Source organism: Panthera onca, chromosome X, assembly GCF_046562875.1.
Source record: "Panthera onca isolate mPanOnc1 chromosome X, mPanOnc1 haplotype 2, whole genome shotgun sequence".
Taxonomy (NCBI): Eukaryota; Metazoa; Chordata; class Mammalia; order Carnivora; family Felidae; genus Panthera; species Panthera onca.
The window spans coordinates 58,040,670-58,067,813 of NC_138357.1; the positions used below are offsets into that span (position 1 = coordinate 58,040,670).

At 35.8% G+C, this 27,144-nt stretch overlaps 1 protein-coding gene across 3 annotated transcripts in view; it reads left to right on the plus strand.

Moving 5' to 3' along the window:
* The window catches only part of CHM (CHM Rab escort protein), a 246,400-nt gene extending 219,644 nt beyond the window's left edge, over nt 1-26,756 (plus strand). For 2 of the 3 annotated variants that reach the window (XM_081793306.1, XM_081793307.1), the window contains 3 exons: nt 4,410-4,508; nt 10,242-10,402; nt 22,155-26,756. In XM_081793306.1, coding sequence (XP_081649432.1) covers nt 4,410-4,508; nt 10,242-10,402; nt 22,155-22,346 — 452 coding nt within the window. In that variant the 3' untranslated portion in view covers nt 22,347-26,756. Of the gene's footprint in view, nt 1-4,409; nt 4,509-10,241; nt 10,403-22,154 lie in introns of those variants that run through there. The other variant, XM_081793308.1, reaches the window with a different exon arrangement.
* The last annotated feature ends 388 nt before the right edge of the window (nt 26,757-27,144 follow it).

The window sequence follows — 27,144 nt, forward strand, 5'->3', positions numbered from 1 at the left end:
TAATGTATCGAGTTTTAATGAGTGTGCTCTGGTTTTCTTCTTAAATGACACCTGATGCTACTTCCACTAGAACTGAAGCCTTGTTGAACTCTCTGGTCAGTAGATGTGGTATGTGTAGGGATATCTGCTGGTTTTCTGGGCATGGGACCCATTGCACTGGGACTTAGACACACTCTCCCAGGAAAACTGGTACCAGCAGAGCACAGGGGGAGGGGTGGGACTTGTAAGCAGATTAGGCAGCCAGTGTTAGAGCTGTGCTGTTTACTGCAAGTGTTTCTGTGCTTATGCTGAGGGGCAGGGAAGGGAAATGACACCAGCCAGCTCCTTTGTCCCCAGAGAGGGTTCTCTGTGCTGCTGCTCTCAGGGAAGCACTCCCAGAAAAACAAATAATTTCCTCCTGTGTGTCCGTGTCATTTTTCAGAGTGCCATTTTCATGCTTTCTCTCTCTGGGTCACTTGCCTGGCTGGAGCAGTGCAGTGCACATTAAGCTCTTTCCCAGCCAAGTCTACTGACTTTTAAAACCCCAGACTTTAGGGAAGTGCTGTGGCGGGGGCCAGTGCTGGTCTTCTGACGCAGTGTCTTGCCATGCTAGGAGGGATGCAGGTTTGACTGAGAAATGCAGTCACTCTGTGCTAGAGCTCAGGTGAGTGGCATTTGGAGCAAGCAGGCTAAACGGAGACTATCTGAGTTAGCCACTCTCAGCAGGTGTCTCTGTGCCTATAATGAAGGGGAGGGGAGGGAAATGGCATCCACTGGCCTTTTTGTTCCCAGAGAGGTGTCTCTGTGAATGTTAGCTCTCACAGATACACTCCCAAAATAAGCAAACAGTGTCTCCCCCATGTGCCTTAGGTGATCCTCAGCTGGCACTGTCTACCCTGGGGTTGTTTGCCTGCCTTTTCTCCAGGAATAGGGCAATGCCTTCAGGGCTCTATCCCAGCCAAGCCTGCTAACCTCTAAATCTCCAGTTTTTGAGCTCTGCTGTTTGCAAAACCTCATGAAAATCAGCCCCTTTTGTTTTCCCAGCCAGTGGCCTTGGAGCAGTATTCTCCTTGTGAGTTTCTCTGTCCCTCTCTCTCTCCCTTTTTTTCACAACTGAGTCTCCCCTCCACAGCACCAGCCATCCATTTTTCTGCACTTCCTGCCTTCCTAGATGTGGTCTCTTCTCTCCCTCTAGTAGTGCAGTTTGTTCTGTCAATCAGGTCAATTTCTTGTATATCCAGAATATTTTGATAGTTATCTAGTTGTGTTCTAGGTCACTTTGTCACTTTCAAATGTGCTTATTGTTATTGTCATGCAAACTGAGTAGAAATCCCAGTTGTTTTGTGTTTCAGAACGAAAACCAAAACTTACTAAAGGGCAGCAGCTTATTATAAGAGAGATCATTGTTCTGATTCCAGTTTTAGAGAACTGAAAGCATGGTGTCATTTAAAAAAATAAATGGAAGTAAATTTTTTTAAAAAAATTTCCTAGGACAATAAGGTTCTAAGTATTTTTTAAATGTCTTCTGGATTGCGTAATTAATATTATTTGTGTAAAATTAAACTATCATACATATATTACAATTTTGATAAAGAATTATTAAACACAAAATAAATTTATTGAAATTCATTGCTTAATAAAAGTGGAAGGAAGCAGGGTTGAGCAACTGAATGTTGAGTTCCTTAGAATTATTGTAACTTGTGAAAAGGTCTTTTGTATTTTTGTACACACTCTAGTTAGAAGACTGCTACTTTAAGTGATTGTGCCTTCTACAGGAGATTATTACAATTACCCACCATCATTTAGGGACTAAGAGTGGGCACTCTAGAGGCATACCACATGGGCTTGAATTCCATCTCTGAGTCCCAGCTGTTCCTTTTACTAATGACATGACTTTAGGAAATCTGCTTAACTTCACTATTCCTGTTTTCTCACCTGTAAAATGAGGATAACAGTTGGCTGTTGCACAGGTAAAATGAAATAATATTTCTAACATGCATAGAATAGTGTCTGACTTATGCAGTTTAGCTGTATAGTCAATTCTAGATAATCTTTTGACTTCTATTGAGAATATTATAGATATGTCTAAAAGCATTTATCAGGCATATTTAAATAATTGGAGGATTATCTATTGATACTTTCCTTTTGTCTATCCTGGTTGATCAGATAATTTCCTCCATTTTATGTAATAAACTAGTAAAAATTTTCCCGATGCATATATATGTCTACATACATTTTTATGCACATATTTGTCTATTTAAGCCTATGAATACTTAGTCTGCCTATGACAGGGAAGCAAATTATCTTTTGCCACAAGTATTTATTGAATACCCATGTAAGTGAAAGTTAAATTTGACAGATACAGAAAAGAAAAACTGGCTCTAAAACTTGTCCTTGCAAAGGACTTATGAAAGTTATGAAGATTAATAAACCACTTTTGAAAATAATCTGTATTTTAAAAAACACAACCAACAATCTCTCAGATTTGAAGAGACACAGTAAATTCAGAGTAACCTATACAAGTAAGTAATGCAGATAACAGAAAAAGTAGGAAGTTGTAGGGAGAAAAAAATAATTGTTTATACCTTAAATTTGTAGCTCAGTTAATAATTAGCATCTAATCAGAATCAATTTCAGATATTATAACCCAGGTCATAATGTCTTTAGTATTTCTAAGAATGGCTATAAAACTCATTAAGTACAAGATGATAATCTGACTTGACTATTAGAAATTTTTGCTAGCACTCCCTGAATTCTGATAATTGTTAGGAAACATAAGGATGTAATTATTCCAGTATATATTTCCTTTAGATATCCTGTTTAACAGAACCAGTAGTTTACCATTAAGATATTCAAATATATTTTTTATTTATATTTATGTACATCTGCTTTCTCCCTAGTACACATTTATTGAATAGGAAAGAACTGGAAAATTGAGAACTTTGGCCTGGATATTGGTATTTTATGAGACAGGACAGTTTCTCTTGAGTTTTATCATGGATTTCTACCTTTGTAGTTCTACACCCCATTTAATTCAGTAATTACGTAGGGAGTTTAAATTCCCTTCCCACCAAAGTTATATGGCATTTGAAAAATTTTAGTTAATTAGGAATAATTTTGTTGTAAAGATTATTATGCCTTTTGAAATTATTAGTACCATACATCCTGGAATACCCCAGAATCAATGGGAACCATTGTTACAGTCATGTAAAAACATTACCTACATAAAACAGAAACCTTCTTAGAATATCACTTTTTTTGGTGGACCTAAAAAAAAAAAAAAAAAAAAACATTTGATTTTACCTCACATGGTTATTAAGAGTCCTCAATTTATGCTTAGATATATTTTTTAATAGTTGAATGTGGAATGAATTTTAATCATGAGAACCCACTTCTGATGTTGACTTCAATGATAAGCTTTGAACTGTCTTCCTGGGGTTTAAAAAAAAAAGTCTACTAGTCTAAACTTTCAGAAAAGAAGTGGGTGTATTTTTCTACTGGTGTTTTAGGGGGAAAAAATTCTTAGTACTTATACCATTATCTAATATAGTCTTCCTGCTATTCTATCCTGTCCCAAGCCCTTTCCTTGACCATAAGAATTTCTTCCATTTAGGGATCCCCTTAGTCCTTTCTTTCAGTATACAGAACTTTTTGTCCCTCCTTTATGTTTGTTGTTGGCCTTTAGTGATTCTAAATGTATTAGGCTACAGTGCTTTACTTCTATGAAGGGCCTTTTTTGTGCATGATATTCTCTAATGCAAACTTTCTCCGAGGCCCAGGCCCCATGAATCTGTAAATGCAAAAGGAAAGTGATTTGGAATTTCTGAAAATACTATATACTGCTTTAACTTGTGCCATTTTATGGACTTTCAACTATATGTATCACTCTAAGCCAATAGTGTTCCGCCAAAAGGTTTCTTAGAGAACCCTATAATGAATAGATGATATGTTAACTTATCAGTAAAGTTTGTATAAATGAATTTTTCTGTCGAAAAATATGAACTGTATTCTGTAAGTAAATAAATACTCCATTTTCAGTCTTATTTACATAGTTATTTTGCTTAGCAATCCTTTATCCAACTTCTTTGGGAATGTTATAAGGATAAGTTAAGCTCTTAATAAATAAATGGTTTCCTAGGCTTTTCTACTCTGCTAGTTTTACAAACTGGTCCATCAACTATTACTTCTTCTTGGGTCTTAGTGTGCTCTTAGTTATTAGTTAACACATTATTAGGTGTTAACACATATAGCATATTGTTATGGTTTTTACATATTTCCCATCACTAGATTATAAACTCCTTAAAGGCAGGAGGCATGACTTGCTCAGCTCTCCATTTCCTGTGGCACCAGCTTAGTGCTTTGAAAATGAGTATTACACAGTGAAATGTGTGTAGGCAGGAACTCAAAATATTATTTTTTTTTAAAAACAGATTTGGTTCATTTGACTTGTACATCTTCTAAAACAGCAAGAGAAGATTTAGAACCAGTTGTGCAGAAATTGTTTACTCCATATACCGAAACGGAGATAGGTAAGAGTAATAATCAACGATTTATGATAGAAAGGTAACGTAACCACTTTACCCTCTTAGATATATCATGAAGGTTTCTGCAACCTGGACTGAAATATGATGTATTCAGCAAGAGCCCTTACATATTGTAGTAGCATGAACGAACACATTCTCTCCCTAAAACTGGGAAAATATTCCACTCTATAATGGTAAAGGAAAAATACACATTTCACACACAACATGTATAATTATGTGCAAAAATACACATTTATATGTGTACATATTCACATGCATAGAAAAAAAGACTGCCTGTAAATCTCTCAGTTTCGATGGAATTATGGACTTTTATTTTTTTCCTTTTAATTTTCTTAATTTTATAGATATTACACATAAGAGTATATATTCCTTTATCAGAAAAAGTTATCATTTTTAAAAAGCTAATATAATATTAAAATATTAATTGACAAATGTAGAAATCCTTCCTAATAATTGTCTTTTAATGTGTAGCTTGCTACTGATGCGATAAATATTTAACTCTCAAAATATATATGGCACTATGCTATTTATTCATGGTGGAAAATGTTTTTCAACCACAAATTTTTTAACTTTTCTCCTCATAGGGTAGCTCTTATAGCTATGAATGGAGCAAACATTGCTGTATTTTGTATGTAAATGATCAAAAAGTAGCCTGATGGATATTATTCATTTATATGAAGTGAGGGTGATTTTTATTATATAGGATTTGCATGTGTACTTGAATCATGACCAGTTTCCTTGCTGAGTCATATATCTTTATTTCCTTTGGATGTTATGTTTGTTCAGACAACCATTTATTTACTCCCACCTGTTGTATTTTCTTTACGTTCATCTATGTGTCTTATTTGTTTTCTTAATGCAGAGATAGTACATAGAGGGGCATTTATATTTACGTCAGTAAACTCCATTTTCAGGAACTAATATCAGTATAATTAATTAATTTCTTTTTTAGCTGCCTGAATACAATCCTGAAATCTGAAACTTTATTTCACTTTAGTTTCAAATTTAGTTTGTTTCATATTTACATTTTATATACTGGAAAGTCTCATAAATGTTTTCATTATTGTTAAAAATTTGATTGCAAACTTATGATACATGATGATATTTCTAAACCTAATATGGAATCATGGACTAATCCTTGGCTTTAATTACTTTGCTTATAAAAACTCTGAATTTCTTCCCTCTTTCTGAAATTTTTCATAATTTTTTTGTTTTAATTTCATTGTGTGGTAGTCTCAAATAATACACTAAATTTGAATCTTGTATCATTGCTCCTCACTTTTTAAAATGCATTTAATTTTCTTTTAAAAACAACAAGCTGGGCAAATTACACGTTCATTACTTAGCACTCTCTAGCCATTTTAGATTTTTAAACATTAATCTTAATGGTTAAAGTGATCCCATTTTGAAATGATGTATTGTTTAGAACCTGACTGAAATTCTTTAGAAAGAACTATGTGCTCAGAGGAGTCCTCAGGTGCACTGAGGCACTGAAAAGCTAGTTTTCACTGACACATAGCCCTTTTTATCATCAGGATGAGGTAGTGGTCATATTTTAATTAAAATGTCAGAACAAATACTGTTGGAGTTATTGAAAATGAATCACCAGATAAAGTGAGCACTGGGCCATGGCAGGTCAAAGAGGCAAAGTCACCTGGAGAAGAGAACTCAATTCATTTTCCTGCCTAAATGAGAAGAAACTTTATGAGCAATATCAACTTTTAGTACGTTAAAAGCACATTCTTCTCTACAGCAAAAGCCCTATTTTCACAGATTAATGATCATTATTATTAAGTTTTAATTACTTGATGGTGATATGAAGCTTTATACTTTGGAGCATTGTAATTATTTTGTTTTAAAATGTGTGCCAAAGGAATAATATTACTTGAGCTAATTTTTTCTTTTTATTTGAGTTCTACTTTCTGTTTAGTGCTATACTTCATAAATCTTTCTGAAAGTCAGCCTAGTTACCTTGCAAGGAAGTTTATTTATTGTAAAAGATAATGTTCTCTTCTCAGATATAGTACTTATTTGCTGGTGTATCTGAAAAATTCCAGTAGGGTTGTGAATGGTATTCTCTCTTTCCTTCTCTTACTTTTTACATTTATCACCTGGAGCTCTTGACATATGTTCTGTCTTAAGAAACAGTTGTACCAATACTTCCAAGAGCCCTAACCTCCCAGGCTCCTTTAAGAACATTAAAGATCTCAGGGCACCTGGGTGGCTCAGTCAGTTAAGCATCTGATTTCGGCTCAGGCCATGATTTACCAGTTCGTGAGTTCAAGCCCCGCATAGGGCTCTGTGCTGACAGCTCAGAGCCTGGAGCCTGCTTCGATTCTGTGTCTCCCCCTTCTCTGCCCCTCCCCCACTTGCACTCTGTCTCTCAAAAATAAATAAACATTAAAAAAATTAAAAAAAGAACATCAAAGATCTCTAAACCCTTCCCTCCTTCCAAGTCCAAAGAAATTTCAGATGTTTTATGCTTAATGAACCTGGTTGTACACGTGAGGAAATTAGGTGATTGCTCACCATTCATACCCATCTGGATTAATTCTTCCAGACTCCAGAATATTCTTCAAAGCACTGAATGAGCAGTAGTATAACTATCCTAAATGATTTATTATTTTACTCAGGAAATTGAGATTTCTTTATAAATTGAAGCAAGAATTTCATTAGTACTATATCTTGAAATGTGTACAATGTAGTATCATTGCTGCACCATGTTCTTTCTGTTTTTCATTTGATTGTATATGGCATGTGGAATTATCTCATCCCATCTCATTCATTTCCTACCTCAAAAAAGTAAAATTCCCCTCACAGTGTTATTTTGAGGCCCATGGCTGGTAAAGATATTAGGTAATTGTTGGACTCAGAAATCAAATACCTTGTCTTAATTCCTTTTTGTATTTGTTGTGTCCAGACTAGATCACAGCTGTAACAGTCTCCTACTCTTTTGGCCTTATGCTAGTCTGCTATGTTACTAAAATAGTCTCTTCCTAAATATGGCATGTACCTATAGGTCATGTATTGCCTTTATTTGGTATGCCATTGTTGATTTTTTTTTTCTGTCTACTTTGTTCTGTACTTACCCCAGTTTAATTTGCCCAAGGTCTTATTCTAAATTACCTATTACATGTTTAGTCCTTTACACTATCTAATTGATGAAATGAGATATTACAGAAAACCAGTTCTACTCCTGGTTAGGTGATATATTCTCAGGCAAACCTCAGCAGCTTTACTATTTATTTTTGACAACTGTGTACTTCTCAACTGCATGTTATTTTTCCAGCTATCTCTCTGCCTTCTAGCTGACCTCAAAGAAAGATGAAGCAATTATATGTCTTTTTGAGGGTTTTAAGGTCAAAGCCTGATAACTCCCTTCTATCTAGAGCATTTATCTTCAGCCTATGTCAACTTTTCATCTTCCTCATGGTTCCTTCTCAATGCTTCAATCTCTGTGAAATTCTTTCCTATAATCTATTGGAGTATTCATTTTTCCCAGCTTCTATTGGGTGAAAGCCCTCCTTTGAGCTGGAACTTTCACAGAATACAAGATAAATTCTCTTTATGTATGCTTAGAAATGGACTAGGCAATATTAAAGGAATTCCAGACTTTAGCCCACTTTTCTGCAATGCTCATGGAGTCTGGTATCACAGATCACGGGCAGTATGTTTAATTATCTTCCTGTAAGATTTAGTGAAACTAAACTTAACCAATAAATTTATTAAGAGCCATATGGTTTTAGCTGTGAAATATGAATTCCTTATATTCCTTTATTTTGTCAGTAAATAGGTTTCACCATCTATCATATGTTTACATGAAGTTAGTGATACCTTTGACTCATAGATCTTAGCATTAGGAAGGGGCATTGTAAGGAATCACTTCTTCCATTCAGAGTTTCTTCATCCTATCACACTAATAATAATGGATTATTCAAAATGAACTAGAAAAATAACATAGTTGGTATTTTTTAAATTTTTTTAACATTTATTCATTTTTGAGAGACACAGTGTGACTGGGGGAGGGGCAGAGAGAGGGAGGCACAGAATCCGAAGCAGGCTCCAGGCTCTGAGCTGTCAGCACAGAGCCTGACGTGGGGCTTGAACCCACAAACCATGAGATCATGACCTGAGCTGAAGTCAGATGCTCAACCAACTGAGCCACTCAGGCACCCCTTATAACTGGTATTTTTGTAGTAGAGATATTTTAATTTTTTTTTTACATTTATCTATTTATTTTTGAGAGACAGAGATAGCACAAACAGGGGATGGGCAGAGAGAGGAGACACAGAATCTGAAGCACGCTCCAGGCTCCAAGCTGTCAGCACAGAGCCCACAGCAGGGCTTGAACTCACAAACTGATATCATGACCTGAGCCGAAGTCGGCCGCTCAACCAACTGAGCCACCCAGGCGCCCCGTAGTAGAGATATTTTAAATTAAATATAACAAAATCCTGTTTATCCTGAATTGGGGAATTGGGCATTCTTGTTAACTGAATACTACAATTAGCTGTGAATTTCTCTACATTGATTTCCAGTTTAACAATAAGAGCTAATTAACTAGTTATACCTTTAGTATTTTCTTTATGATTCACAAGGTGCCCCATGGTCTTGGGTAATCTTTATATACATCTAAGGTTGAACCTTTTAATAAGCATATCATATTTTGATTATACCTGAAAGCAGGATTAAAATCAATTTAACAGTTGTTCATTGAGTGTCTGTTATGTGCTAGGCTCTGTATTAGGGAATATAAAACATCAGGAGCCTAAGGACTAAGTCTACTTTACCTGTGTATTTCTAGCTGCTAGCCTAATGCCTAACACACATAATAGATGCTTGCTGTTAAATGAGAGAATGTGTGCTAAAAACAACTTGAAGTCTCACATCTTTATCTTTGTTCCAATTTAATATATATGCTGTTGAAGCAAGCACTCGCAACCTTATTTTTATTTTTTGCCAGTTGCCATTGCTTCTATAATCCAGTAGGACAAAGCATCAGTGTTTTAGGATATTAATGTTTTAATCCCATATACACTATTTTTTAATAGTGGCTTTATTAAGATATAATTATGAATTTATTGAGATATAATCTGCATACTATACAGTTCACACACATAAAGTGTAAAATTCAATGTTTTTAATATGTTCATCATCAAATTGTTCATACATCACCACAATTTCAGAATATGTCCATCACCTAAAATAGAAACCTCACACCCATTAGCAGTAATCCCTCACTTACTCGAATTCCCCCAGCCCTAAGTAACCACTAATCTACTTTCTGTCTCTATAGACTTGTCTCCTCTGGATATCTCATAATCCTGTATATATCATTGACTTACTGTATATAATTTTCAAGTTGGTTTGTTTATGTGAAACATAAAAAAATGTGTTATCTTCTTCATTGACATAATTTAAGGATGAATGTGATCAGAAGCACTATGATATTGCTGAGAAGAAATAATAGAAATTGAAGAGAATAGGTGTTATATCTAAGTAACATACTAGTAATCTTATTTGAGGTTGAAAAGCCATCATTGCTTGAAATATACACATGTATTAGAGTATGTGGATACAGATTTACTATTTTTTTACATACAAAGCTCTCATTTACTACACTATACAGTCATGGTTTGTTAGTAATTGGCTACATACTGTATTAAATGACATCCTTATTGTGCTTTAGATGTGACTAAAATTTATGTCTACATTTAGAAAATGAAGAAGATGAGAAACCAAGACTTTTGTGGGCTCTTTACTTCAATATGAGAGATTCTTCAGATGTCAGCAGGAACTCTTATAATGATTTACCATCCAACATTTATGTCTGCTCTGGCCCAGACTGTGGTTTAGGAAATGATAATGCGGTCAAACAGGTAAGGCTGTTGGTGTTTCTCAGTTTTGTGTTAAAAACTTGGTGTGGTAGGGACAGTAAGTTGTTTTTTCCTCTGGGATGTGAGAAAAAAGACTATAAAAGCATCTCTGTCATTTAATACTACCTCTGTAATTTGCCCCCAAACTTTTTCCTATGAATGACAAAGTTTCTTTAAATATACTTGAAATATAGTATCCAATATTTTCACATTCTTGACTACAATAATGAATTGCAAGAAAGAATTTAGGAGTTCCATTGTGGGAATAAGGATGGAAGATGTTAGAAATACAGATTCTGAAAAATGAATTTATAATGCCAGTTTTCCAAAGAAATTTTGCTTCTAATTTAAACTGTTGGCCTCTTGTTATTTTGAAATACATGAACCGTTTTTCTTTGTTAACTTCTGAGTCATTTCAAAAGGAGTATAACTAAGTCAGTAAGTAATTGCATACAAAATGTAATTTTTAAATGGTCTTAACCCATTTTTTTTTATTTTGGAAAAGATCATGTAACTTAGTTTCTCACAGTTAACATGATTCCTTTAATGTTTTGACACAAGCTGGTGTTCCAAAAGCTACTGTCATAGCTGCTGAGGAATATGCTAAATCAAGGTGGAATTTTGTGACAGCACTTCTGGACAAGGCTATGAACTGGTATAGCGCAGGCTGAGAAAAGCTGCTAAGAGTGAACTATGATTCCATTCAGATGAAGATCTATGTGCATATATAAATACATTTCTCTGCACTTGACAGGAAAAGAACAGAAAATATATTTTTTGAGGCACAAGTCTACACTTTTCACAGATATAGTTGGCATATCTATTGAATCAATAAATGGATAATTTAACATTGTTTTAAGACCACAGATAGAATTTTCAATCCTACTAGTGGCAGAGATCTCATAGGAGCAAATGGCTTCATTGACCCTTTAATTTTTAGTCACAATGGCAAGGCCATGACCCCATGCACCTGTAGTTTTTGCCACATTCTTTGTTTCTCATCTTCAGAGTCAAATGGTGATCCTGGATAATCCTATTCAGCCAGTGATATCAAAAGTGGGAAGTTCTCTATCATTCATTCTATTAGTTTAATAGGAACCCAAGATGGTTCCAGTTCTGCATTTATGGCTTAAAATGACCAAGGCATTTTTGCTTTGATGTTCCAATTTTTTCTGAGCGGAAATTGCCAACATGTTTTCAGCCAGATAGCTTAGGTCATTTTTATTACTGAGTGAACTTTAATGTTTTTTTAGCCAGAATGGAAGGCATTTTACATAACGGCTTATTATACAAGTGCTAATGTAATCTAAACTATCAGCTAAAAGATTATAATTAAAGAATAATTTTGTTATGAAGTAACTTGCTTCCTCAGAAGATACACTTCAATGTTATAATAATAAAAAACAATAATAATGCTACTTCTGGCACTAATTATATGCTATTAAATATGAATAGTTTTAATTGTTATATACCTTTAGCCTCACATCACTTTGGGGAGAAGTAATACCTACTTTAAAGGGCATCAGTAATAATATTTATAAATAGCTAGTGTGTTCAGATAAACTATTCTAATTCCAGTATTTCATCATATGTTTAACCCACTCACTAATTGATTACTTTTGTTTTCTAAATTGTCTATAAAAGCTCTTAGAACATCACCTAAGGCTTTAGGCTATATACCAAACATAAGCACCGGCAGATTCCCTTTTTTACAAATAAAATGCTTTATTTTACCTGTTAGCAAGTTTGCATCTGCTTTTCTTATTTGTAAATGTATAGATGTTGAATAGCATAGTCTTATCACCCTTGTGTTCATATGGAACTATTTATGATTTGAAAACATACTAAAAATATAAAGTGATCTCTGTTTAATACAAGTTAAAGTGTGCAAGAGCACACTAAGACATTCTCTATTATCACCACAATGATGCTAGCCCAAGTGATAATTGTGATTCTTTCTGTGAAAGAAAGAATCTGGTTTTTCTTATAGTTTGTTACTTCAATTTTTTTTTTCTGAAAATGACATATGATATCTCTTTTCTTAATACAAGTAGTGTCTCATTTATCCACACATACTGATGAGCAGACTGGTCTATCGTTCTCTACTCCCAAGATCATTGATAGCTCTCCTCCTTCAGGAGCCCCCATCCCCTAGGAAGTGCCACTACCATGAGAACAAGAATAATTATATAGTACTGTATACTTTGTATTATATTTCAAGTGTAAAATGGTTTAAATTAGCTGATGTGGGCAGCCTAAAACCACCATTTAGAATGTTGTCTTTATGGCATATTAGCAATTTGTTTATGACTTTTGGTACAGAATTTGTAAGTTGAAGTTTATAGTTTTATAGATCATATGGCCTATCAAGTTGCTCACATATTGCATTATCCTTCACTTTCTCATGCCATTGAGGGAGAGGGCGATTTTAGGTGTCACATTTTGTAAAGACACCGTTCATTGAGCATTTTCTGTGTACCATCATATATATATTATTTCATTTGGTCCTCACAACCATATGAGTATCTGTGACATGGCCATTTTACAGATGAGGAAACTAAGACCCAACAGGGGCTAAATAACTTGTCCAAAGATCACATAGCTGATAATTTGTGAGCCAAAACTTAAACTCAAGTCTGTTGGACCCCAGTGCTTGTACATTCATCTAGTGTGCTGTGCTACTTTCATCTTGTTAATGTGGATACATTATTCTAAATACATTAAACTGCTAGATTGACATTTTTTTTATGTTTTGTGCAGATGTGTGTTAAATAAACATAAGAATGTCTTCAATAACTCAGTGTGTCCTTTCTATACTTCCCAGTATAAAGAAGCCGAGTCATCACATAATTATGCCTTTTTAATGTCTTTAGCCACCTGAAACTACCCTTTAAGCTAACTTTTGGCTTAAAAAGGGCAAGAAGGATTTAAAAGCTAATAATTCACTATGAATTAGCCTCTTTATGACAACTCTCACAATCGAGGCTTAGTTAGCAAATAAAATGCAGCAGACCAAGAAGCATTAGATAGACCTTCCAGAACATGGCAGTTGACCCTTAGAGGTTCCAGCAATTAGAGGAAAGACTGTAAGGGCTGGAGGCTGGCCGTAGGAAATTGGCATTAGTGAGGGCCAGTGGCAGATGGGCTGATGGTGAGAGTTGCACCAGCAGGTAGAACACAAATAAGGGTGGTGCCTGCGATTGGTTGGCAATTCTAGGAGACAGAATGTGACAAGGATATATGGAAAGAGAGGGTGGGATCCAGCCACAGGGCCTGAGGTCCAGGGGAAAATGTATCCTATAGGGAGGTAACAAAAGGGAGACAAGGTGTGAGAGAGATACAGAGGAACTGGAGTAGAAGTAAAGAAGTAGTATTAAGTATTATATTCAACATTTCTACAATATACAGTTTTTAAAATTTTTCAGTTTGTTAAAAAATGTATATTGGGATTCTATTCCACACCAGGAATAGTTGAATGAAACCCAGTCCTTTTCATCCCTGGAGGAATCACTGTCTACTAAGGAGAAGAACATGTAAACAAATGACAGTGCAGTGCAGTATATGCAATAATAGAATAATGTCAAAGTTCAAAAATAAAACAGAGGAGCCATGAGCTCTATTTAGGAGTCAAAGAACTTTACATAGAGAGATATAAAAGATGAGTAGCAATTCCCCATACAAATGGAAGATAATTGAAACATTCCAACATCTACACCAATCCAGGATATAAACATCATGGTATGTTTAAGGCAGCACCCATAGATAGGTATTAGTGAAGCAAAAGGTCTGAAAGGTGAAAACGAGATTAAATAAATGATAAGGCCAGAGAAGTAGGCCTGTAGAGTTTTGTATGCCATAACAAGGATCTTGGATTTTTATCTTGTTAGAAGTGTGGAGTCATTGAAATGTTTTAAGCCAGAAAATGGCATAAACAGAATTTCATTTCCATAGACCCTTCTGAAGGCAGCATAGAGATGGATTACCTGAGGGAACCCTCAAGGCAAGGTGACCAGTCCGGTTCTGAGATATTGCTATTGTCTAATGGAAAGAAAATGTATGCCTGGGCTATGGCTAGAGGGAAGGAAAAAAATGGAGTCAAGAAGTAGGAAAGAAGATTGTCATGATTTAGTCATTGATTGCATGCAAAGAGTGAAAGGAAGTGAGGGGGAGAGAGAAGTTCTATAGAAAGACAAGGTTGAGATAAAAGACAAAAAGACCATTAGAGGAACTGAATTGTGAGATGGAAGCTCTGACTGACCTCAGTCCTCCTACTTCTAGGTGCTAAGTGTCTCCAGCAAACATAATGGTAAGTTCCTGGAGTAGGGAATGAAGCAGGCATCTCAAATATTTCATTTCAAAATAGTCATCGTAAAATGACATATCCAAAAATAGTACCCTTGAACTATACTCAAGAAAGAAGGAAACTTTTTCTCACCATCTCTTCTTTCAACTTCACATCAAAGCTCAAAAGTTTCTATTTACTGTCCTTCCACCCATTCACAAGGAATGTCAATTTTAATTACCTAATGCAGGAGTCTACCAACTGTAGATAGCCAGATGGTAAATAGTTTAGATTTTGCAATCCCTGTCATCCCTTTGGCATCTACTCAACCCTGCCATTGCAGTGCAAAAACAGCTATAGAAAATAGACAAATGAATGAGAGTGGCTGTGTTCCAATAAAACTTTATTTACAAAAAAACAGGCTGGATTTGACCTGTGGGCCATAGTTGTCAACTTCTGGCCTAATGAATGACTTTGTGTGCATGTCAGGAAGAAGGATTGAAGCAGTACAGAAAGACATTGTAGCCTTTAAAACAAACATATATCTTAAAACCATTTAATGGCTTTTGTTTACCAATAGGATAGAGTGCAAGCTCTCTAGTATCGCAGGGACCCTGATCTACCAATGAGTTGTATTCATCTAAACAAAAGAGCTATTCATGTTTTCTGCCCATTTCTTCACTGGGTTATTTGTTTTTCGGGTGTGGAGTTTGGCGAGTTCTTTATAGATTTTGGATACTAGCCCTTTGTTCGATATGTCATTTGCAAATATCTTTTCCCATTCTGTTGGTTGCCTTTTAGTTTTGTTGATTGTTTCCTTTGCAGTGCAGAAGCTTTTTATCTTCGTGAGGTCCCAATAGTTCATTCTTTATGCTAAGTGAAATAGGTCATACAGAGAAAGACAGATACCATATGTTTTCACTCTTATGTGGATCCTGAGAAACTTAACAGAAGACCATGGGGAAGGGGAAGAAAAAAAAAGAGAGGGAGGGAGCCAAACCATAAGAGACTCTTAAAAACTGAGAATAAACTGAGGGTTGATGGGGGGTGGGAGGGAGGTGAGGGTGGGTAGTGGGCATTGAGGAGGGCACCTGTTGAGAGGAGCACTGGGTGTTGTATGGAAACCAACTTGACAATAAATTTCATATTTTAAAAAAGGTGTATTCATCTAAATAGAAGTAGGGATATGTTTAGAATAGAATAGCAATGTTTCTTGTCACATTTACTTTCACGTGTGTATGTATTTGTCATTAATTAAGATCACATTCACTTTCTTATTCTCTTACCCTGCCAGACTAAGCTCAGCTTAAATCTTGACGTTTTAACTTAAGTTATTATTAATAACAGTGATAACAGCTACCATATGTAGAGGCTTAGTTAGTCTCGGCCATTTTTTACATTTGTCTGTCCTTTTACAGACAAGGAAAGCAAGGCTCAGGAGTTAACTAAGCATTCCCCCAAATTGCATTGCTACTAAGTGGCAGAGACAGCATTTGCACATGGCTATCTATTCAGAGACCATAATCTTGAACACTGTGTTATACTCCTTAAAGCCCGGGGGAAGGTCAATTATCCCAGAAAAGCAAATACTTGAGCAAATAATGAAGATTTTTCTTGATTTTAAAAGTGACTCATTAAAATTATATGCTAAATTTGTACAGCTATTGGGAAATTACATAAAGAATACTAAGGGAAATTGAATTTGTACTGACATGAAGAATGAATGTCCTTAAATTCTCAGCTATCTAACACTTGATAATCTTTTTTTTAATTTTTTTAATTTTTTTTTAATTTTTTTGAAATTTATGGTCAAATTGGTTTCCATACAACACCCAGTACTCATCCCAACAGGTGCCCTCCTCAATGCCCACTACCCACCCTCCCCTCCCTCCCACCCCACATCAACCCTCAGTTTATTCTCAGTTTTTACAGTCTCTTATGGTTTGGCTCCCTCCCTCTCTAGCCTTTTTTTTTTCCATCCCCTCCCCCATGGTCTTCTGTTAAGTTTCTCAGGATCCACATAAGAGTGAAAACATATGGTATCTGTCTTTCTCTGTATGACTTATTTCAGTTAGTATAACACTCTCCAGTTCCATCCACCTTGCTACAAAAGGCCATATTTCATGCTTTCTCATTGCCAAGTAGTATTCCATTGTGTATATAAACCACAATTTCTTTATCCATTCATCAGTTGATGGACATTTGGGCTCTTTCCATAGTATGGCTATTGTTGAAAGAGCTGCTATAAACATTGGGGTACAAGTGCCCCTATGCATCAGCACTTCTGTATCCCTTGGATAAATTCCTAGAAGTGCTATTGCTGGGCCATAGGGTACATCTATTTTTAATTTTTTCAGGAACCCCCACACTGTTTTCCAGAGCGGCTGCACCAGTTTGCATTCCCACCAACAGTTCAAGAGGGTTCCTGTTTCTCCACATCCTCTCCAGCATGTATAGTCTCCTGATTTATTCATTTTAGCCACTCTGACTGGCGTGAGGTGGTATCTGATTCTGGTTTTGATTTGTATTTCCTTGATGAGGAGTGATGGACATTGAGCATCTTTTGATGTGCCTGTTGGTCATCTGGATGTCTTCTTTAGAGAAGTGTCTATTCATGTTTTCTGCCCATTTCTTCACTGGATTATTTGGTTTTTGGGTGTGGAGTTTGGTGAGTTCTTTATAGATTTTGGATACTAGCCCTTTGTCTGATAGGTCATTTGCAAATATCTTTTCCCATTCCGTTGGTTGCCTTTTAGTTTTGTTGATTGTTTCCTTTTCAGTGCAGAAGCTTTTTATCTTCATGAGGTCCCAAGAGTTCATTTTTGCTTTTAATTCCCTTTCTTTGGGGATGTGTCAAGTAAGAAATTGCTGCGGCTGAGGTCAGAGAGGTTTTTCCTGCTTTCTCCTCTAGGATTTTGATGGTTTCCTGTCTCACATTCAGGTGCTGCATCCATTTTGAGTTTATTTTTGTGAATGGTGTAAGAAAGTGGTCTAGTTTCATTCTTCTGCATGTTGCTGTCCAGTTCTCCCAGCACCATTTGTTAAAGAGACTATCTTTTTTCCAGTGGATATTCTTTCCTACTTTGTGAAAGATTTGTTGGCCATATTTTTGTGGGCCCAATTTTGGAGTCTCTATTCTATTCCATTGGCCAATGTGTCTGTTTTTCTGACAATACCATGCTGCCTTGATGATTACAGCTTTGTAGTAGAGGCTAAAGTCTGGGATTGTGATGTCTCCAGCTTTGGTCTTCTTCTTCAATATTACTTTGGCTATTCGGGGTCTTTTGTGGTTCCATACAAATTTTAGGATTGCTTATTCTAGCTTCAAGAAGAATGCTGATGCAATTTTGATTGGGATTGCACTGAATGTGTAGATAACTTTGGGTAGTATTGACATTTTCACAATATTTTTTCTTCCAATCCATGAGCACGGAATGTTTTTCCATTTCTTTATATCTTCTTCAATTTCCTTCATAAACTTTCTATAGTTTTCAGCATACAGATCTTTTACATCTTTGGTTAGGTTTATTCCTAGGTATTTTATGATTCTTGGTGCAATTGTGAATGGGATCAGTTTCTTTATTTGTCTGTTGCTTCATTATTAGTGTAATGCAACTGATTTCTGTACATTGATTTTGTATTCTGCGACTTTGCTGAATTCATGTATCAGTTCTAGCAGACTTTTGGTGCAGTCTATCGGGCTTTCCATGTACAATATCATGTCATCTGCAAAAAGTGAAAACTTGACTTCACCTTTGCCAATTTTGATGGCTTTGATTTCCTTTTGTTGTGCGATTGCTGATGCTAGAACTTCCAACACTATGTTAAACAACAGCGGTGAGAGTGGACATCCCTGTCGTGTTCCTGATCTCAGGGTGAAAGCTCTCGGTTTCTACCCATTGAGTATGATATTAGCTGTGGGCTTTTCATAAATGGCTTTTATGATGTTTGAGTATGTTCCTTCTATACCGACTTTCTTGAGGGATTTTATTAAGAAAGGATGCTGAATTTTGTCAAATGCTTTTTCTGCATCGATTGACAGGATCATATGGTTCTTGTCTTTTATTAATGTGATGTATCATATTGATTGATTTGTGAATTTTGAACCATCCCTGCAGCCCAGGAATGAATCCAATTTGTTCATGGTGAATAATTCTTTTTATATGCTGTTGAATTCTATTCGCTAGTATCTTATTGAGAATTTTTGCATCCATATTCATCAGGTATATTGGCCTGTAGTTCTGATTTTTTTTTGCTGGGTCTCTGTCTGGTTTAGGAATCAAAGTAATGCTGGATTCATAGAATGAGTCTGGAAGTTTTCCTTCCCTTTCTGTTGTTTGGAACAGCTTCAGAAGGATAAGTATTATCTCTGCTTTAAATGCCTGGTAGAATTCCCCTGGGAAGCCATCTGATCCTGGACTCTTATTTGTTGGGAGATTTTCAATAACTGATTCAATTTCTTCATTGGTTATGGGTCTGTTCAAGTTTTCTATTTCCTCCTGGTTGAGTTTTGGAAGTGTGTGGGTGCCTAGGAATTTGTCCATTTCTTCCAGGTTGTCCAGTTTGTTGGCATATAATTTTTCCTAGTGTTCCCTGATAATTGCTTGTATTTCTGAGGGATTGGTTGTCATAATTCCATTTTCATTCATGATTTTATCCATTTGGGTCATCTCCCTTTTCTTTTTGTGAAGCCTGGCTAGAGGTTTATCAATTTTGTTTATTTTTTCAAAAAAACAACTCTTGGTTTCATTGATCTGCTCTACATTATTTGTCTTCTTTTGCTGGGTTTGGGGTGTCTTTGCTGTTCTGCTTCTATTTCCTTTAGGTGTGCTGTAAAGTTTTTATTTGAGTTTTTTCTTGATTCTTGAGATAGGCCTGGATTGCAATGTATTTTCCTCTCAGGACTGCCTTCACTGCATCCCAAAGCTTTTGGGTTCTTGTATTTTCATTTTCATTTGTTTCCATGTATTTTTTTAATATCGTCTAATTGCCTGGTTGACCCATTCCTTCTTTAGTAGGGTGTTCTTTAACCTCCATGCTTTTGGAGGTTTTCCAGACTTTTTCCTGTGGTTCATTTCAAGTTTCATAGCATTTTGGTCTGAAAGTGTGCATGGTATGATTTCAATTCTTGTATACTTATGAACGGCTCTTTTGTGACCCAGTATGTGATCTATCTTGGAGAACGTTCCAATATGTACTCAAGAAGAAAGTATATTCTGTTGCTTTGAGATGCAGAGTTCTAAATATATCTGTCAAGTCCCTCTGATCCAGTGTATCATTCAGGGCCCTTGTTTCTTTATTGACCCTGTGTCTAGATGATCTATCCATTGCTGCAAGTGGGGTATTAAAGTCCCCTGCAATTACCACAGTCTTATCAATAACATTGCTTATGTTCGTAATTAATTATTTTATATATTTGGGGGCTCCTGTATTCGGCTCATAGACATTTATAAAATATTAGCTCTTTCTGATGGATAGACCCTGTAATTATTTTGTAATGCCTTTTTTCATCTCTTGTTGCAGCCTTTAATTTAAAGTCTAGTTTGTCTGGTATAAATATGGCTGCTCCAGCTTTCTTTTGACTTCCAGTAGCATGATAGATAGTTCTCCATCCCCTGACTTTCAATCTGAAGGTGTCCTCAGGTCTAAAATGAGTCTCTTGTAGACAGCAAATAGATGGGTCTTGGTTTTGTTTTTTTTGTTTTTTTTTTTTTCCATTCTGATACCCTATGTCTTTTGTTTGGAGCACTTAGTCCATTTATATTCAGTGTTATTATTGAAAGATAAGGGTTTAGAGTCATTGTGATGTCTGTAGCTTTCATGCTTATAGTGAGGTCTCTGGTACTTTGTGGTCCTTGCAACATTTAACTCACAGAATCCCTCTTAGGATCCCTTGTGGGGCTGGTTTAATGGTGATGAATTCCTTCAGTTTTTGTTTGTTTGGGAAGACCTTTATCTCTCCTTATATTCTGAATGACAGACTTGCTGGGAAGGGTTCTTGGCTGCATATGTTTTCTGTTCATCACATTGAAGGTTTCCTGACATTCCTTTCTGGCCTGCCAAGTTTCAGTAGATAGGTGTGCCACTACTCTTATGGGTCTCCCTTTGTAAGTTAGATCCTGTTTCTCCCTAGCTGCTTTCAGAATTTTTTCTTTACCCTTGTGTTTTGCCAGTTTCACTATGATATGTCACGCAGAAGATCAATTCAAGTAATGTCTGAAGGGAGTTCTCTGCCTCTTTGGATTTCAATGCCTTTTTCCTTCCCCAGATAAGGGAAGTTCTCAGCTCTGATTTGTTCAAGTACACCTTCAGCCCCTTTCTCTCTCTCTTCCTCTTCTGGAATTCCTATTATATGGATATTGTTGTGCTTGATTACATCACTTAGTTCTCTAATTCTCCCCTCATACTCCTGGATTTTTTTTCTCTCTTTCTCAGCTTCCTCTTTGTCCATAATTTTATCTTCTAATTCACCTATTCTTTCCTCTGCCTCTTCAATCCGTGCTGTGGTCACCTCCATTTTATTTTGCACCTCACTTATAGCATTTTTTAGCTCCTTATGACTATTTCTTAGTCCCTTGATCTCTGTAGCAATAGATTCTCTGCTGTCCTCTATGCTTTTTTCAAGCCCAGCAATTAATTTTATGACTATTATTCTAAATTCTTGTTCCGTTGTATTGCTTAAATCGTTTTTGATCAATTCATTAGCTGTTGCTACTTCCTGGAGTTTCTTTTGAGGTGTATTCTTCCGTTTTGTCATTTTGGGTAGTCTCTGAGGTGGCTCCAAACTGCAGGGAACTTCCCCTGTGCTGTCCAGAGTAACTTGTGTTGGTGGGCGAGGCCACAGTCATACCTGATGTCTGTCCCCAGCCCACCACTGGGGCCATAGTCAGATTGGTGTGTACCTTATCTTCCCCTCTTCCAGGAGCAGGACTCACTGTGGAGTGGTGTGGCCCCTTTCTGGGCTACTTGCACACTGCCAGGCTTGTGGTGCTGCTTTGATGGGATCTGGCATATGAGCCGGGGTGGATCTGCAAGGTGCACAGGGGAGGGAGGGGTAGGTTAGCTCACTTTGCCTGTGGTGGTCTCCTGTTGGAGGGGCCCTGCAGCACTGGGAGGGAGGCAGGCCCCTGGGAGGGATGGATCCACTGAAGCACAGTGTTGGATATTTGTGAGGTGCAAGCAAGTTCGGTGATGGGAACTGGTTCCCTTTGGAATTTTGGCTGGGGGGATGAACACTTGATAATCTGGTCAAATACTGATAATACATGAAGGGTGGTCCTGAAAGCTTGCATAGAATTGGAGGAAAGTCATGAAATTCTGAAAGTGGATTTTAAAAGATAGTGTATACTTGATAAAGTTTTGTAACAAAGAAATTTTCAAGGGTGATACCTTCATTTTTAAAATAATTTCAGAAAGTCATATACATTTTAAGCTGATAACCAAAAACTATCATGTCCTTTCTTCCCTGTCCAGGCTGAAACACTTTTCCAGCAAATCTGCCCCAACGAAGACTTCTGTCCACCCCCACCAAATCCTGAAGACATTGTCATTGATGGGGACAGTTTACAATCAGAGGCTTCAGAATCTAGTTTCATACCAGAAGCGAACTCAGAGACTCCCCAGGAAAGCAGAAGTCTGGGAAACCCAGAGCAGTCCTCTCAATAATGGATATACACCAAACTATACACGCACTTTGAAAATTCCTCCTGGCCTCAGAGTCTTTTTCATGGAAGAAATGTTTGAAAAATGTTAGAAAACAGCAGCCAGTTGACATACATTATTACCAAGAAAACAGGGCATAGAAATCCAAAAGGGGGTTTTCCTGAAAGAGGACATTGCAAGAGCACAAAATACTTGTAAACCACATTGGCTTGCCTACTTTAAGATAATACACCTGTGGAATAAGCAGATGAATATAAATGGATTGATTTCCAGGAATATAGCTGTGGATATGAAAGTGATCCTATGCATTGTTAATAATTCTGTGGTATTAGGAAAGCTTTTGCTTATCACTTTGGATCTTTGATTGAAATCCACATCTTCAGAATCCAGTCACGTATTTCCTGTGATTATTTTAATTCTATTTTCTTTATGGATATAAGCATGATGGCACCAATGATAAAAGCACATGTAAATGTAATTGAGGAGAGCTAAAATATCCTGATATAGGCAGGAGCCTGTTTGGAATAGAGGTTTGGTTTGTTTTCTATCTTGAGAATTATTGAAAACTCCAATATTAAGGTATACATTTTTACAAACAAATCATGAGTCCATTTACTCAACATTTTTTAATGTTAGTAGTGCTATTTGTATGTGAATCATTTGCACACTAGGAAAGCTTATAGGACTGAAGTCATGGAAAGAAAGATTTGGATATTCTCATCAGTATGTGGAAATTCTGTCTAGTCAAGTAATTAGAACCTAATTGTATATGGACCCAGTTTAGTCCTAGCTATACTACTGATGAGATTAGACAAATTGTTTATTTTGTCTAAAAATAGGGCTCACTTTCTCCATATGTAAGATAGAAATAGTAACACTCTCCCTACCTTAGGAGGATGATTTTGAAGATAAATGCAGTGCAAGCCTTAAAATGATTTTTGGGGGTTGGGGGGAATGTTGTTTTCCCCTTGACTTGAAGGTGAATATCAAAAATCTCATGCAGCAAATTGTTTGCTGTCAACTCCCCCAACACAGTAGATCACAGTGTTTTTATTGCATTAAGCTTTTAAAATAAAACTATTTCCTAAATTAGTATTTTATAGTCTATAGACCATAAAACATAGTAACATGGAATTTTGGTTTTGAATCTTAATAAGGAAAGCACTGTATAAATTATTCATATTCCTTTTCTGGTAGGTAAACCTAAAACCACTAAAGACTCAATACAATATGACAATTGGTAAACCCTAATATACACTTAACATAAAAATGTTAGGGTTGTACATAGCCAGCAAACCTAGTTACAATGACCATGACAATTTAAAATTTTTCCAGATGCCAAGCTCTGATGATGTGCTTTATTTGAGCAATAGTTTAGACTTAATTTGTTTCAATAATTAAATACATAAAATGTTTATTGTGCATTCTGGCCTATATTGCCAATCAGAGAGCCATAGCTATAGTAGAAATCATGTAGTTCTTACTTCAGTTGCAGTGGGGCTATGAGCTCTTCAGGTCACAGACTCCTAAGAAATGGAAAGAACCAAGGAATGTAGCCCTTGCCTCACCTTTCCAATCCCCTGTAGATACAACTGAATCCAGGTGAAAGGAAAACCTTCCCAGCCTCTCAGGCTGCTCTTAACTGCTCTGCCCATTGTACAGCCCATCTCCTATCTCTTTGGACCCTTCTGTGTCTCTCTTCCCCTTTTATATTATCATACAAATCAGGGATAGTGGAATCACATTATAATATATTTTGTTAATAGATTCAGATCTTAAATCATGTTTCCCAAAACCCAACTTATGCCATGGTCTAAATGCACAATACATACCTAGAAGCACCAGGTATTGGCCCTGCCCCTCAATACCAGCAATATGAAAGGTCCCACTGTATAAAAGTATTGAGTCTGAATACACTGGCACCAATTAAAATACTGTACTTTGTTACAGTCTAAGAGTTAAGGCCTCTTGAATGCAGCATACATATTTATGTAAACAATCAGAGTAGGCTCAGAATAATAACTAGAAAATTACGATAGCTTTACTGCAGCTATCTATATATAGACAAGGAGATATTTTGTGGTCTCATGGCCCAACCCATATTGTACCCTATTTTATCCATTAGCCATCCTCATAATCTCTTCCAGGTTATTTATTAAATACTATTGAAATATTTAAAAGTTCCTAAATATGATTAGTGGTGACTAAAATATTACACAACCATTTAAAACATTTTAATAGAGAATCTTAAATATTTCCTGTTGCCTCAGAATGTAATAGAAATTATTCTAAGAGCTTTCTTTTCAGCTGTCTTAAGTACTGCAAATAAATTTTTTTATAGTTTTAAAACAGAAAAAACTTTTTGGTTTTGTTGTAGAATCATAAGCCTGAAGTTATATAAATAAAGTTAACATGTTATATGCAATACAGAAGTTTCAGTAGCTAATTTAAAATGCTGAACATTATTGTCAAAGAATTTTGATTCATATGTTTAAAATGTTTAGTTATGCATGCTTTTTTAACCAAACATGATAATACCACTCAGTTTAGTGATTATGAAAGCCAATTACCCTGTGTTGCTACTGTGTCTTTGTCTGGTTGGTATGCCTATCCAGAAAAGCAGATAGGTAGGTAGGTAGGTAGATAGGTAGATAGATACTATAAATTTAGGTATTTTTCTATAGGAAAACTGAATTACAATTTTTCCCATCTCCAGTGATACTTAGTTGCCTGTAGTAAAATGGCCACGTTAATAGTTAACTTCTAGAATGGTAGTTTCTGAGATTGGCAGCCTTTTATCTAAAATAATGACCATGCTAATGATTAACTTCTGTCACAGCTGTACTTACCAAAAAGGCAGCCCTTTGTCTAAAGTCCTAAAGATCTCAAAAAATTTTGTTGAAATTTGATTGCTAAGTAGTATTGATCCTTCAAAGCAATAATTAAATAATTTTCTTACAAGTAAGTTATTTACTGCTATTGGTATTGAGTGATCTATCTCTACTCCTGGGCAATTTTCTTATATGCACTTCAAAAGCATAAATATGATTATTCATAATTTTCACACAGTAACAGTAAAGTTTTCAGAGGAAGTAAAATCTGTTTTGATGCCTTTCAGGCATGGTTTCCTAGTTTTCAACATTAAAATTTTGCGTGTATGCCAAGAAATTAAAGATTGTCTTGGAACTGATTTGTTGGTATCAGTCTACTATTTAAGCAATTAATTATCCAGCTGTATACTTGGTTTTGTTTCTAAGCACTTGAGAAAGGCAATCAAATGATACATGGGTTGATTTACTTAGCAAATTGTTCTAGATGCCAGCATCAGACCTCATTCTGTTTGAAATCAGTGCTGTGAGGCATGAACTATGGTTTTATAGTACATTGATTGCCTACAAACTGTTTTCACATCTCACTTAGTATATGAGAATATGAATTGTTTTTTATATTTACTTGGTGAATGAGAACATGAAATGTTTTTCTCTATGGTGGTTGAATCCCTAACAACTTACTTGAAATAGATAAGAGACTGCTGATGTTCTTTTTACAGAAATCATTCAGTGAACTATGATTTGCTCTTGAATCAAATAATTAAAGCAGAGTGACATTTTCTGTCAATTCCAGGTATTTTCCTAAAGCGTGTTAGATAGAATGCATTCAAAAGATAACAGGAGTCTTTCAAAGCTGACAATTTATCTGTGAGATGATCCATAAATTTAAGAAAAATAAGGTTAATTTAATTTTTAAACAAGTAGCCATATTATCCTTCAAGCATCTTGGAGCTCATACAATATTCACACTTTTTTTTTAAACAAGTGATTTGATGTTTGAATTCACCTCTTTAATGGTGGAATTTTTAAAACATTCGATAAGTGGTTTAACACTTAGCATCCCACATCACATTTTGAAGGCAAGTTTTCTTTCCATTAATATAGTTTAGCTGTGGAGCTGCAATGACATGCCCTTCCCATACAAGTTGCCATGTCCGCTCTTCCTGGCTATGATGACTTTTAGGGCCATTTGACAGATAATCATTAGAACTGGAATTCTAGTAGGCTGGAGAGTCTTTTCACCTATCACTGCAGTGTGATTTATGCTGGTAACTCCTATTAATATTAATGGGACTTGCATGTGTAAATCCTTTTCCTCTCAATGATACAGCTGACCCCTAAAAGAAATATTCTTTAGACATGGACACTTGCTGATCTAAAAACATTAGTGAGTTGTTTTATTCAGGATTTTCATGTGGGGTAAAAAAAAAATAGACTATCAATTTAGCAGAGGATTGGTTTGTAGAGATTAAAAAGATAAAATACTAGCTCTTAATTCTCTATTCCCGTTTCTAATAGTATCTAATATATTAGCATCTATTATATACTATTCTTTTTCATCTATCGTTGCTTTCATTGCTATGTCACCTTTTTTATTCTAGAAACTAATAAAAAGAAAGAAACAATTATTATGTCTTTCCTGTAAAAACTGTATTTTCAGGGTATTCAAATAGTTGTTGAAGGAAAATTGTTATAGAAGAATCACCATTTGTAATTACATGAGGAATGATAGAATTAGAAAAAAATCACCATTTTGTAAACCCAATGTAGTAATGGACCTAGGTAATGGTTATTTTTATTAAAACCTTTAGTGATAATAGTTTGATGCAGACATCACCTGAACCTAGTGGTCAATCTTAAAAACAGTACAAGTAGAAAATAAGATGTTATAAGCCTCTTGATGTGTTGTAATAATAGTAAGTACCCAGCACTAACTGGGAAGCATTCAACTACCAATTTATAGACATTAG